A 13,473-nucleotide genomic window follows, 5' to 3' on the forward strand; every position below is an offset into this window, starting at 1 on the left:
TTGCTGAGACCTGCCCAGGGTATAGTATTAATCTGAAATACTTCTCAATTTAATGGGTAATTGAAGAACACAGCCGCGTCCCTGTGTGGTGCATCATCTGTTGCAAAAACCGAATGGGAGACCCAGCGCAGAATGAATAACTCTGGATATTCCGTTTTAAATGTCTCCACTGCCAAAATAGTATGTTCGGTTTGCAGGTCCAATTGATAGTTGATCGATATTTATCCTTATTACTCACGCCATTGATTTGTATTACAGGGTGTAATCTTAATCGACCCTATCATAGACACGATGACAGATTAGCAGTTGAAGAATTCACATAGGAAATGTGAACATTTGAAAACGACCTATTTTGACAGAAACACCCTGTTAACCCCACATCATCACTTTACATTTCCTCTACCCTTCTGTTCGACATCTAGAAGGGAACCCATGGTGAAACCTGAACCTGAATTAAACCCCCTAACAAAGTGTGGCATGTTGTAGCACCTACATCCTGCCAAGGGGAGAGAAGCCCCACTGTCAGCCCTGCCTAAAAAACATTAAAAGATTTTAAAAAATGATTACTCCTGACAAAATGCAGGTTATACTGTGTTAAACAAAGCAAAGTCCTTTGCAGGTGTTAGTGATTATACTTTTACAATTATTTTGAAAGACAATATAGTGCTTGAGGCTACTTTTCCTAAAAGATTACCTGAGAAAAAGGCAAGAAGTACTTAACAAACTGATCAATCCTTTGAAGGATATGAATAATCATACACTTTAGATACTTTAAGTGCTTAGAGTTGTTTTCAGAATTATAGAATTTCATTTCTGAGTTTTCTTTGAAAAAAACGACACCTCTAATACCATGGAGCAAATATAAAGGAAAGCTTTTATGGAAAATTCCTGTCTAGAGGAAAGTAATCTCAGTGAAGACAAACGCTGAAGAAAATCAAAACAATAGCCCCTAAGAAAAGTAAAGAATTATATTTAGTAATGTTGCACTTAAAGTTACCTGCCTAGAAGAAAGTAACTACAATGCAACCTCAATCAAACAAACATACCCTTTAAGGAATATCAAGATAATAATTCTCGAGAATGCAGCAGGTTGTGCATATAAAAAAGAGCATAGTCATTAATAGGAGTTAATCATCAAATAATGTCAATCTATCTGGTTCTTGAAATGACTTTCCCTAAAACGAATCAGTTTATTTCTGAATTTGCTTTAAGAAATCCTGTGCCTCAAATACTGTAGAAGAAATCTGGATACTGACTTTATCAAGATCTTTCAGTTTGGTTTGCTGGGAAAGAGAAGCTTATGCACTTGAACCTTTCAAAGAGTCAAGCATGCCCCTAAACTCTTCCTACATTGAGCTAAAGTAATAGTCATATCTGGATAGGCTTGAAATTTAAAATCATCAAGTGCCCCAAAAGATTTATGTTGAATAACTTTAGAAAGAATGCGTTCTTTTATTTTTTTTAAACATTAAAGTTCACTAACAAACTTTGTGAAAATCTACAATGCGCGATTCAATAACTTGGAACCCCACGTGGCCACATTACAGAAATATCTAGTGAGAAGTCAGGGTTAATTTATTTCTTAATCAAATTCTCTACCAATTGGATTATGCCTTCTTCCTTTTCTTCTGCAGAAATCAGAATTTGTAGATTTGATTGGTGTGAATGATTTTCTAACTTTTTGAACTTATTTTTGAGAAAAGTGGTTTCCTTCTTATAGTCTAGCAAGCAATTCTAAATTTGATTCTAGGTATTCTCAAAATCCGATACCCTCTGCTCTAGGGACATCTAGTCTTTCGATGAACTGAGGCAACTTCTCAGCGATCCCAATTAAATGAGAATGAAGCTCAGAAATGGCTTTGGCTTGTGATTACTTCATTCCCCTGATTTCCAGCAAAATAGTCTCTAACAGTTCATTTGAAAGTGATTGAGTGAAAGATACTTGAGTTGCCTGTATGGAATGTCTGATTTGCTGTTGTAGAGCGTAAGATGAAGTTGAAGATGTCATTAAGGAAGTGGTACTCTCATGAATTGAAGTCGTAACATTGAGTCTTTGCTGAGAATGATGACCCGACAAAAGACTATTCTGGGGTAAGTGATCTTGCATAATGATATTGTAACCAGTGTAAACTCATCTTGAAATGTCCTCTAAGTGCTGCAAATTGGTGAACAAAGTGTATGCCTGAGAAAGAGATAGATACTTTTATTTGATTTCATAAAAAATCATAAAAAGGGAGGCAAACCACCATACGTAAAAGGTACATTTTGAAAACTTACATAAAATGAAAGGCACACTAAGGTGTGTTCTACAGCGATTAAATTATGTTATGTTAAAATTTCTTATAAAGCGCATGTACGCCGATTTATTTCTTGGCGCTGAACTTAAGGTATTGCTGAAACCCTGTATATTTAGTTGTCTGAAGAATCTAGTTATAAGCTTGGGTAAAGAGCCAAGTCTTAAGCAGCCAATGAATCTAGAAAATTAAATGCAGATTCTTATGTCTAAAGGAAGACTGTTCCAGAAGCTGGGTGCCAATACTGCAAACCTGCAGCCACCTATTTGTTTCCGTTTTTAGGACGGAATGGTTAGAAGGTTCTTGTGGGCGGAGCATAAACTACGTGCAGGTAGATATTTCTGAACAAGTCTGGATATAAATTTTGGGCTAGCACCATGAAGGATTTTAAAAATAAGGCAACCAACTTTAAATGAACATCTTTGTGATATGGGAAGCCAATGTAGCTCTTTCATAGTGGGAAAGATGTGTTCCCATCTGGGTTGATGGGATATCAACCTGGCTGCCTGGATGCCAAAGTATAGAGAATTGGCATAATCCAGGTGTGATATCACCATGACTATGACCATTTGGATTATGGCTTCCAGAGTGAGTAATCTCCTAATCTTCCTTATTTTCCTCAATTGAAAGAAACAGGTGGAAGTTACTGCTCCTATCTGAGATTTCATGGTGAGGACGCTATTGATGATCACTCCCAGACTTTTGGCTGAGGAAGAAGGGTTAGGTGGGGAGCCTAATTCACTTGGCCAAAACTGTGCGTTCCAGGGGTTCAGGGGACCACCTATCAGGATCACTTATGTTTTGTCAGGGTTTAATTTTAACTGGTTGTTATTCATCCAGTCAAGGATGTGCAGCATCGTTGCCTGGAATTCAGATATCGAATCAGGTGAATTATCGATAGAAAACACCAGTTGCAGATCATCTGCATAATTATACATGCATACCTTCCTATTTTTCAGGGAGTGAAGTAGGGGGAGAAGGTAAAGATTGAATAAGTGAGGGGACAACAAGGACCCCTGAGGTACTCCACATGTTGTTGCCATTTTAGGTGCAGAGAACTGGGAGAGACGCACTGACTGAGTACATTCCTCGAAAAATGACTCAATCCAACTAGACGCCACCCCCTTGAGACCGGCCGCCCTGACACGGTCGATCAGGATGCCAAGATCAACCGCGTCGAATGCCGCGGACAGGTCCAGCAGCACCAAGGCCTGGGGGCGCCCTTATCGGCTTCCTTGGGAACCGTATCTAGTACAGTGAGTATTACTGCCTCGGTAGAATGGGCTGGGCGGAACCTCGTTAAAAATGTAAAACATACTATAAATACCATAAGTAGATTTCAAGACTAGTTATGCTTTTAAATCAGTTAATGTTTTTTATTTTTTCCAGTTATGTTGCTGCAATTTTCAGGAAATGTATGGCTCTACAGGACATTTGGATTGATGGCCCTCCAAGGCATTGGATAATGGCTACTCTGCATTACCTTATTTGTTCCTTCCTAAAGACTTCCCGAAGAACCATTCTTCTGGTTTCTGCCAGGAAGGGGCAGATGCATAATAAATTCAAAAGAGGTTCATCACCTCCTCCGCGTAAGCAGCATTCCTTGGATTGCCAGGGGTATTTCCATTTTGGTGTCAGGTCCTTAAGTGTATGACTGATGACTGGTAGATTCTGGCATTGACTGGGGCAACACAGAAGGATGTGATGCAGGGTGGATATAAGGAGTTGTGAAAGCTGAGCCTGACCTTAAAGAAACAGATGATTAAGAATTGTTCATTACAGCAATGGAGGAAGTATACATAGAGTTAGCACCTTCTAAATGTTCTCTTATTGTGCCAGAATTTAGGCCAGAAAATCATGACTAATGATTCAAAGGTGGAGCTTTTTTTGGACCAACATCTCAGGAGCTAGTATGCAAGGTAAACCAACATCTCAGGAGCAAGTATGCAAGGTAAACCAACATCTCAAGAGCAAGTATGCAAGGTAGACCAGATTTGCGTGTTCCTGCATGGAATTCTGAAGTCCATTTGGCTTTGCAAGGAGAACTGAAAATTCTCTCACACTTTGGTATGAGTAGGTATTGCTTCTCTGACCTTCAGAGTGCTTATCTATGAGGGAAGGGAGGATAGAAGGTGGGTTCACACAGGAACTCTACCGTTGCCACACTTTCACGAGGAAGACTTTTTCTTTTATTCTAAATAGTTACCAGGATCATCGAGAAGCAGAAGGGTGAACATTTTAACATGGAATGCACATCTGCTCATATTAATTGAGTCACTTCTTAATGAGGCCCATGTACAAAATAATTTGTTTCCTACAGTCCCGGGAAAACTTCACAAAAGGTGTGTTTTATACCACCATAATATATCTTAAGAGGGATCACAATAAAGCATAAATGTTCATAACTTTGTAATCCCCATGCTAATTTGGTATTCTTCTACTCAGGAGATCTAGAGAAACGTGACTGTGAACGCCTGACATGTTTCTGTGTGAAGCACAAATGTAGACATGCCACCTTTTGAAATATTTTATACAAATCATGCCCCGTTTTCAGTTAGGTTTCTTACTTGACCAGATAAAAAGAAGCCTACCATCCAACAATCGATGCATGATGTCATTCGTAGTTATGTTATGTTATGAGGTTTTGGAGAGCACTCGAATGCCAGGAGGCGTCTTGGCACTGGTAAAGCTGCACATAAGATACCAATAAGAAGAATGGTGAGACAGAAAAGCAAGAAGAAAAAGCAAGGGCACTAAAAGAATAACCAAGCTTTCAAAGCCTTCCTGAAAACCAGAAGAATAGGCTGAGCTTTAATGGCAAGAGAGGGGTACTTCCACAATTTGGCTGCATTGTAGATAAGACTTCTGCCGCTCCTGGAAGCACGCCTGAATCTGGGGACAATGTCTAATAGGACAGAGGCAGAGTGGAAAGATCTAGCAGGCGTGTACCATGTGAAACTGTTTTGAAGCTAGATAGGACCTTGATTGTGAAGTGACTTAAAGACAATACAAAATGCATTGAAACGGATCCTCGTCCTGATGGGTAGCCAATGTAGATTCCCTAAAAATGTAGACAATGATTGGTATTAGGGGATTTTGACAAGCAAATGTCCCGCTGCATTTTGCAGAGTTTGAAGCTTATTTAAATGATGTTGATGGGCGCTGAGGTGAAGACCATTACAATAGTCTAATTTGGACATAATGAGTTGGGAAACTAATGACTTTTGTAAGTTAGCTGGGATAAAAGGAAGAATGTTTTTGACCAGCCGGAGAGTATGGAAGGTAGAGGACAAAACAGAATTTGCCTCATCCAGATAGGATCATTTATTGTTAATAATGACACCAAGATTTTTAACTTTCCTAAAAGGGATCAGTAAGGGTCCATCTCGGAGGGCCACCAGTCAGTGGACCAGAAAGAAGGCGAAGTGTCAAAAGTCAGAACCTCTGTCTAGCTTGAGTTTAACTTCAAGCAGCTGGAAGCCATCCAGGAACTGACAGCCTGCATGCAATTCTTAAAATTAGATGCCTTTCCTGAGACATTGGAGGTAAACGTGACAACAATTTGTGTGTCATCTGCATAGGACATCAGTGAGAAACCAAAAGATTAAATGAGTGATGCCAAAGGGGAAACATAAATGTTGAATCAAGAAGGACTGAGCGAGGTTTCCTGGGGGACACCGCAAGGTAATGAATAAGAGTGAGAGATGAAGTCCCCAAAGCGAACAGATTGTTCACGACCACGGAGAAACGAACGAAGAAGCTTCCAGGCACCGCCTTTTATGCCCACCCTGCTAAGTTGGTGCATCAGTAGCCCATGGTCTACCATATCAAAGGCGGCAATCAGATCAAGCAAGATGAGGGCTGCACAACCGCCCTGATCTAATGGGAAGCGGATTTCCTCTGTAGCTTTAAGGAGCGCGGTTTTGGAGCTGTGACCTGCCCGAAAGCCAAATTGAGTGTCATCTAGCAGGTTGTTGACCTGCACATAATGCATGAGTTGTTTATTGAGGACTATCTCAATTACCTTGACAGGTAGGGAAAGAAAAGAAATTGGTTGATAGTAATTTGGATCAGCAGGGTCCAAGGAAGGCTTTTTAACAAGAAGAGTTATAAAACCTTTTTTCCAGACCAAAGGAAATGAACCAGAAATGCACATAGGATGAAAGATGTGTGCTACAGTGGGTGCGATGGTGTCAGCAACTAAGTAGAGAACCCTGGGCGGACATTGATCAGAAGGATGGTTTCGTCGGAGGAGGGTGGAGTAAAATAATCCAAGGAGCAAGATAAAGAAATGGGAAGCATAATGGCAGGCTGTCCATTGAAAATAGGTGCCTTGGCAGAGAAGTTAAGATAGCTTTGACTTTACGACGAAATGTGTCAGCTAACAAATTACAAATAAACTAGAATTATCAGAGGATGAAAAATTGAAAAGGAGTAAGCTTTTTGACCATAGAAAAAAAATCCCATGAAGAATTGGTTGCGGCTTCGATTTTGCTGGTGAAGTAAGCAAATTTGTGTGTAAAAATCAAAGCTTTATAAATCGCAATGCATTTTTTATAAATGACACGTTCGGCTTCCGAGTAGCCAGACTGCCATAGGTGTTCTTGTCTCCGGCACTGTTCCTTCTGAGATCTAAGCTCAGTGGAGAACCACGAGGCAGGAGCCTTAAGGCTTCGAGAACTGACTTGTTTCGGACGGACAAGAGAATGCGCAGCTGAGTCCAACTAGGAAGTGCATTGTGTGACTGCCGACTCAGGGTCAACCAAAAGAGTAGGCTTGAAGTTGATAAGAATCTGCAAGAGTTTGTTGGCCTGTAAAGTGTGCCAGTCGGCCTGTAAAGTGTGCCAAGCTCGGGAAATCTCCCGGGATGTAATGATAGCCGTCAAGAGCCTCAAAGAAGATGGCGTTGAGATCTGACCAGGGTAATGACAAAATACTTGCGTTGATGTTGCAGGATTATTGGTGAAAATGCTGTCAAGGGAGTGACTGAGTTGGTGTGTGGCATCTGTAACCAGCTGGGACAGATGTAAAGTAGTCAGGGTGTGGAACAGAGCAGCGGTATCCATGTCTGTTGCTAGCCCGAGATGAACATTAAAATCTTGAGTATGGTAAAGTCACTGGACAGGATATTTCCCTCAAGTAAATTGCTGATGCCTTGAGCAAATTCCGATCATGGGCCCGGAGGGCGGTAGAGTTGTAGGCCTTTAAAGGCCTGGTTATGGAGAAAACAGATGGGTAATTCAGATTAGGGCTATCCCAGCGTTAATGTTGTTCACAAAAGGTGAAGTTCAGCACCCCAATTGTTCACATGCATTTAATTGAAATAGTGGTAGCATGTACTCTTCCTGTGTGTGTACCTGTTGAGATCTGTATTACCTAGCACCTAAGTACCTAGTACCTTGGCACCTGTGGGACTCCCCCCAAAAATTGGTAGTGGTACAATCAGGGCCGGACTGGCTACCGGGCGTTTTGGAATGCTGCTGAGCTGGGGGCTTTCGTTGATGGGGACCTGCGTGTACTGAACGAAAGTCGTTTTGCTTTAATTATTTCGAAGAGCACGCAGGTCTCTATCAACGAAATCAGCCCCCACCACAGTTATATCAACCCCCAACTCGGCAGCATTCCAAAACGCCCAGTAGTCAGTCCGGCCCTGGATACAGTGAGATACCTGACAAGTTCCTGTGGAGGTAGGCAGAAAGGAATTGTTAACTGATTCCAATATCTGATACCGACCTGACTGCTGTATATGAACCCCACGCAATTAGTCCTATAGCACATTCAAACAACCATGATATAATGTTCATTAAAGTTTTGAAGCTTGAGTGATGAGATTTCACAGAATGCATATTCGCTCAGGGCAAAAAAGAAAAAAAGATGACAGCTGAGAGTGTACGATCAAGACAAATGGGCCTTGTATAGGAATACCAGATGACTCCATGTCACCAGGGACACCAAAGTGTTCACCCTTAGACTTCCTTTAAATACCTAATGAATTGTATGTGTGGTTAACTTCAAATTAAATACATGAGTTTACTAGATGGCAATCATTTCTAAAAGAAAAGTCTTGAACAAAACATAACATGACACTGATTAGACAGAGCAACATGGTAACCGTCGTTTATGCCAAAGGAGACAGAAAAGTGACCATTTGATCAGCTAGTAGATAGATTGTGGACTCCAGTTAGGACAAATATGAATCAGACCAGCCTTTTCCTGTATGATCACAAGAGTCAACTTTGCTGCATTGAAGAAAATGTAAAGGATTGAGCATAAAATGTTACAAATTCTCTTGATACTCACCAGGTGAATGAACCCAGCAGCTGTGAGCCAAGTGCTGATGAAGATTGAACACAGGTTTACAAGCTTGATGGAATTACTGCAAGGAAAAGAAAGCAAAACGTATAATGGATTCAGGTTTACGCATATTTAAATCCATTCCCACTGAATAATAGTAAGTTTTTAAACATCTTAGCCTTGGTTTATCAATTCCTAGGATTACCCCAGAATTATATGCAGTCCTTCAGTTCACTCTCTCAAAAAATTGTTATGTCTATCAAAATTCTTTCCTAAGCTAATCAAGTTTGGCATCATAAAAAACAGTGTCTGAAACTGTTAATAATAAGACAGTTTAAGGATTGCACTGCAATGTCTAATGTACACAACGTTCTGAGATTTGATTTTTATTTAAAACTGGGGATTTGACTCGCACCACTGGATGGTGGTCTGTTATGAGTGTGGATCAATACAGCTCTCTAGGGTTTGGTATTCAAGCCCGAAGTGGAATAGGATTTTTGCTGACCTCTGTTTTTTTAGGTCTCGCCTGGCGACCGCAGCGCGAAAGTGCTGTGGCCAGCGAGATCTATTGTCACTGGCTTGATTCTCATGGGAGACATGAGATGGGCACGTGCAGGATGGACTGGAAATGTGAACGCGCGCGTGAACGGATGTATGACGTTACAACGCACACTTTTACAACGCATACCTTTACAACGCATTTTTTACACCGCAACATCCATTACAACGCACACTTTTACAACGCATACCATTACAACGAATTCTTTAAAAATACCTTTACAACGCATTCCACTACAACGCATACTACATTTACAACGCATACCACTACAACGCATTACATTACATTACAATTAAGGTAAGTGTTGGATAGTGTAGGGGTTAAAATTACTATTCTAACTCCAGGGGGTGCAACAGTAGGGAAAATATTGGATAGTGTAGGGGTTAAAATTACTATTCTAACTCCAGGGGGTGCAACAGTAGGGTAAGTATTGGATGGTAAGTTTTGCGTTGTAATGGTATGCGTTGTAATGACTGCGTTGTAATGGTATGCGTTGTAGTGGTATGCGTTGTAGTGTCATGCGTTGTAATGACTGCGTTGTAAAAGTTGCGTTGTAAATGTTGTTTCCCGCGTGAACACGCACGTCCAGTCACACGATGTGCACATCTCCTGTCTCCCTTCCGTACTTGCAAGCCATGCAATCTGCAGCATGCCTCCCGTTCAACCCCACTTATTGGGGGACTCTGCGCTGCTCCGCGGCTGGCTTTTCATGTCTCCCGCCGGACTTCTCTCTGCGGGGTGGGCTCCTTCACGCCGGCTGCAACACGCGGGGCTCCCTCAGCTCACGGGAGCCCCGGACACTTCTTGTCCCGCGCTCCATGCCCCGCCTATGTCCCAGGCAACTTTGCCAGCACGCATGCTCAGGTCGGGATTTCGTCACCTGGTGTGCTTTCGCTTTCTCTCCCAAGGCGTTTCAGCATACGCCCCTTGATCAGACACACAGTGTCTCCGTGGGACCACAAAACACTATCACAGCACACGCAGTGACCGTCACCGGACACACTGGTTGCAAAGTGTAAGTACGCAGTTGGCACATGACAGGATTAATCGTATTTAGGGTCACTGTATTCACCCCCATAAGAGTGGGAGAGTTATCAGCTCTATACTAATGCTAGTGAAAGCTGCACCCCCTAAGGTTGCATTGGAATCGAAAAGTCTCTCTCCTCTTGTACAGCACGCCAACCTCTGACCCTACCACCACACTGGCAGCTCCTTCCTCGGGTAACTCTAGGAGCCGCCTGGTCACAGCTGCCCCTGTCTGCCTTTCCAAGAAGTAGCAAATCACTCCCGCCCAACAGGAGCTTTCAGACATGTACAGGGCACGATTCACCGTAGGTCTCTGCCACCCAGAGAGACAGATTAGGCAATATTTCCATGCCGAAACACTGAGGCGTGTGGCCAGACTGTGACGTAGGGTTCCCTCCCTGTGTTACCATCAGCACTAGGGGTGGGAATAACGTACGTCATTCCATGTAGTATAATCAGGTGGAATTATCTAAAATTTTTACGAGATTACACGGAATTACAGTAAAACTCTAAACACCCTCCAGGTTTTAGGCTGCACACAGGATTGGTAGATTGGAGGGGGAGGGGTCTGCTCTCCTACTCTGTGCACAGCAGCTCGTGCTGAAGACCTACCTGCTAAAACAAAAAAATAAAAACACCTGTTCTCCGGTCTCTGGAGCCCTGTCACTGCAATATCAAAAGATTACATTTAAACATGTTGTCTGTACAGTGTCTAGCTTCGTGCACCTGCCTATTCAAAGCACCTCCCCCCCCCCACACACACACACGCTTTTCAATGCTTGAACCGCTCAGCTGGGCCACCACGCCACAAACATTCTCCCATGATTTATAGCACCACACTGGCTTCTAACCGCTGACAATGTATGCTGCCTGCCTCCGGGCAGTTACCTATCAGATGGCCCATGGGTGGGGGCCGTTGGGGTGATGCTCTGGGCTGCCGGGGCACGCGCCTCGGCCGGCACCGGCGGAAGCAGGTAATAAAGTTGTGATTTTATTGCCCCGCTCCGTGCCAGCTAATGACGGTGGTGTGTTGTGGGCACGGAGGAGCTGACACACGCTGGTAATCAGACCCATACGTGCACAGGCCGCACAGGCTGTGAGTTACAGACCCCCCTCCCCCAGGCATGTGTGCCCAGCCCTTCCCGCATCCGTGGTGTGCAGAGGGTCAGCGGGCGTCTTCCTGAAGGATACTTGTACGTGGGTATGTTACCTGTTTCCTGGCATACAATGTGTTCTTGTGCTTGGTGCGAGTTGCCTTTATGTGTGTCTTTGAATGCTTCTGTTTATGCATGGTACATTCATGTGATGTGCCTGTGCGCATGGGCGTCCGCAGGGGAGGGCAAGGGGGTGCGTTTGCCCCCCCCTGGATCGCCGGTCCCATTCCTTTTGGTCCGTAATGTTCAAGATTACAGCAGCTGTTCCCCTGCGAGAAGCCCCAGGAGTTTAAATGATCCCTCACTTGGGGCCTCTCGCACTTGTCTTTGAACTCTAGAGGCTGCAGCAGCCCCTCCCCGACCTCGAGCAGACTGTGGACAGGCCCATTGTCATTCTGTCTGCTGCTAATCATCACATAAAGAATGACAATGGGCCGTCTGCATTAAACGTGCCTTGAAGGCGAGTGATGAAGTTAACATTTCCCCCCCCCCTGGAAGGCGAGTGATGAAGTTCAAATTTTGCACCCCCCCTGGAAACATTTCTGCGGACGCCCATGCCTGTGTGTTTTTGTAAATCACTAAAGCACCGGTTTCTCCCGATTCTTTCAGACAAAAAAGCATTTGCAATGCAAAAGGTCTCGCAGTTAGGAGAGTTTAAGCTACTGGCATTGTAAATAACAATGCCTTTTATTTATGTTTTAAAAAAATAAATAAAAAAAAAGGCATTGGTATTTGCAATGTCAATAGCTCAAACTTGCGTCAATGCCAGACCTATTGCATTGCAAATGATTTTTTTATATGGCACACTGTCTCTCTTCGAGATTCAGCATACTCTAGGCGTACAGAGAACAAACTGGGACAGTGTTCCCTGTTTCAGATGATGTCCTGCACTCAAGGCAGCTGCAAACATGCACATGCTCTAGGCACAGCGCATTAGTGGTGGTAGGCAGACCGCCTGTTTGAAGTGGCACTTCACATAAAACATCAGCGATTCCCCTGCATGCTGATGAAGTGTGTGACTGCATCTGGCAGCAGGGGGACATCTGGGGTAGGGAGATCCATCAGATCCCTTCTCCTGCCTGCAGGTGTCAAGCTCGGGTGGCTGCCAGCTGTCTCTTTGCCTCTGCGCCTGTAGAGGCAAGGTACTGGTGCAGAGACAAAGTGTTTCCGCCATTATCACGGGGACATGTTGCCATACTAATGAAGGAATTAAATCTTAGATTCATGCCAACGCTATATGTGCACCTGCCCTGTGTGTACTACAGCAGGGGCTACACAAGCATCTGTGTCCGCTTCTTTAACACCAAAGTGCCCAAGTAACACCTTAGGGCACTTTAGGTAATACGGCCCCTGGGCTTTAAACCTCTAACTGATATATCTGGCAAGCTTTATATGTTATCATAAAAATCCACTTTTGTAATGAATACAGTCAGTTACTGCACAATCGTACTTTTTAATACCTCCATGTGCTAGATAAAGCAAGAATTAGAACTTCGAATAAAGAGCATATGTTGACTAGGTGTTCTCGGTGTTCACACAGAGCATCATAACCAAAAATATTGTGAGACAAAAAATGTGTCAAGAATATCGAAGGCAAAAATATTGTGAAGGTAAGTTTCTATAGGTAATAAAGATTTACAATAAATAAGCAACATATATGTACTTTGACGATATGTATATCATCAAGGTACACAGATGTGGAGTTAAGAAAGGTAAATCTACACTTACCTATTTGCAATTACCTTCTCGATATTTTGATCCTTGATATTTTTGACATAATATTCTGTCTACACAATCTTTTTGGTTCAGATATTCTGTCACTGATCTGGTGCCTACATGCTTTAGTGTATAATTCAAATTTTTTTAATTCATTCAGGGCTACGTGCACCCAAAATGCTGTGGTTTATGCATGCATGTGCATGTTAAAAATGCATTCACTTAGGGCTGCTCCTTATGACAATTGTGTGCCACTGTGGCACTCCACTCCATGCTAACATACACCTTTGCTTTATTCATATGAGGATTTTGCTTGCACTATAGGTAAACCTCATGGTACCCATGTTCATCTGGAGTATTTTTGACTATTGTCATCCTGATTAACACAATTAACAATAGTTGATCATATTTACATATCATTTCTGCATGT

The 13,473-nt window shown here is 42.8% G+C and overlaps 1 protein-coding gene across 5 annotated transcripts in view; it reads right to left on the bottom strand.

Annotated features, from left to right (window-relative positions):
- KCNMA1 (potassium calcium-activated channel subfamily M alpha 1) overlaps positions 1 to 13,473 on the bottom strand; it is a 1,543,535-nt gene that overhangs the window by 620,123 nt on the left and 909,939 nt on the right. For all 5 annotated transcript variants that reach the window (XM_078643370.1, XM_078643368.1, XM_078643365.1 and 2 more), the window contains exon 7: positions 8,595 to 8,670. In XM_078643370.1, the coding sequence (XP_078499496.1) occupies positions 8,595 to 8,670 (76 nt within the window). The remainder of the gene's footprint in view (positions 1 to 8,594; positions 8,671 to 13,473) is intronic.

The sequence above is a fragment of the Lissotriton helveticus genome, chromosome 5_1 (genome assembly GCF_964261635.1).
Source record: "Lissotriton helveticus chromosome 5_1, aLisHel1.1, whole genome shotgun sequence".
NCBI classification, from domain to species: Eukaryota; Metazoa; Chordata; class Amphibia; order Caudata; family Salamandridae; genus Lissotriton; species Lissotriton helveticus.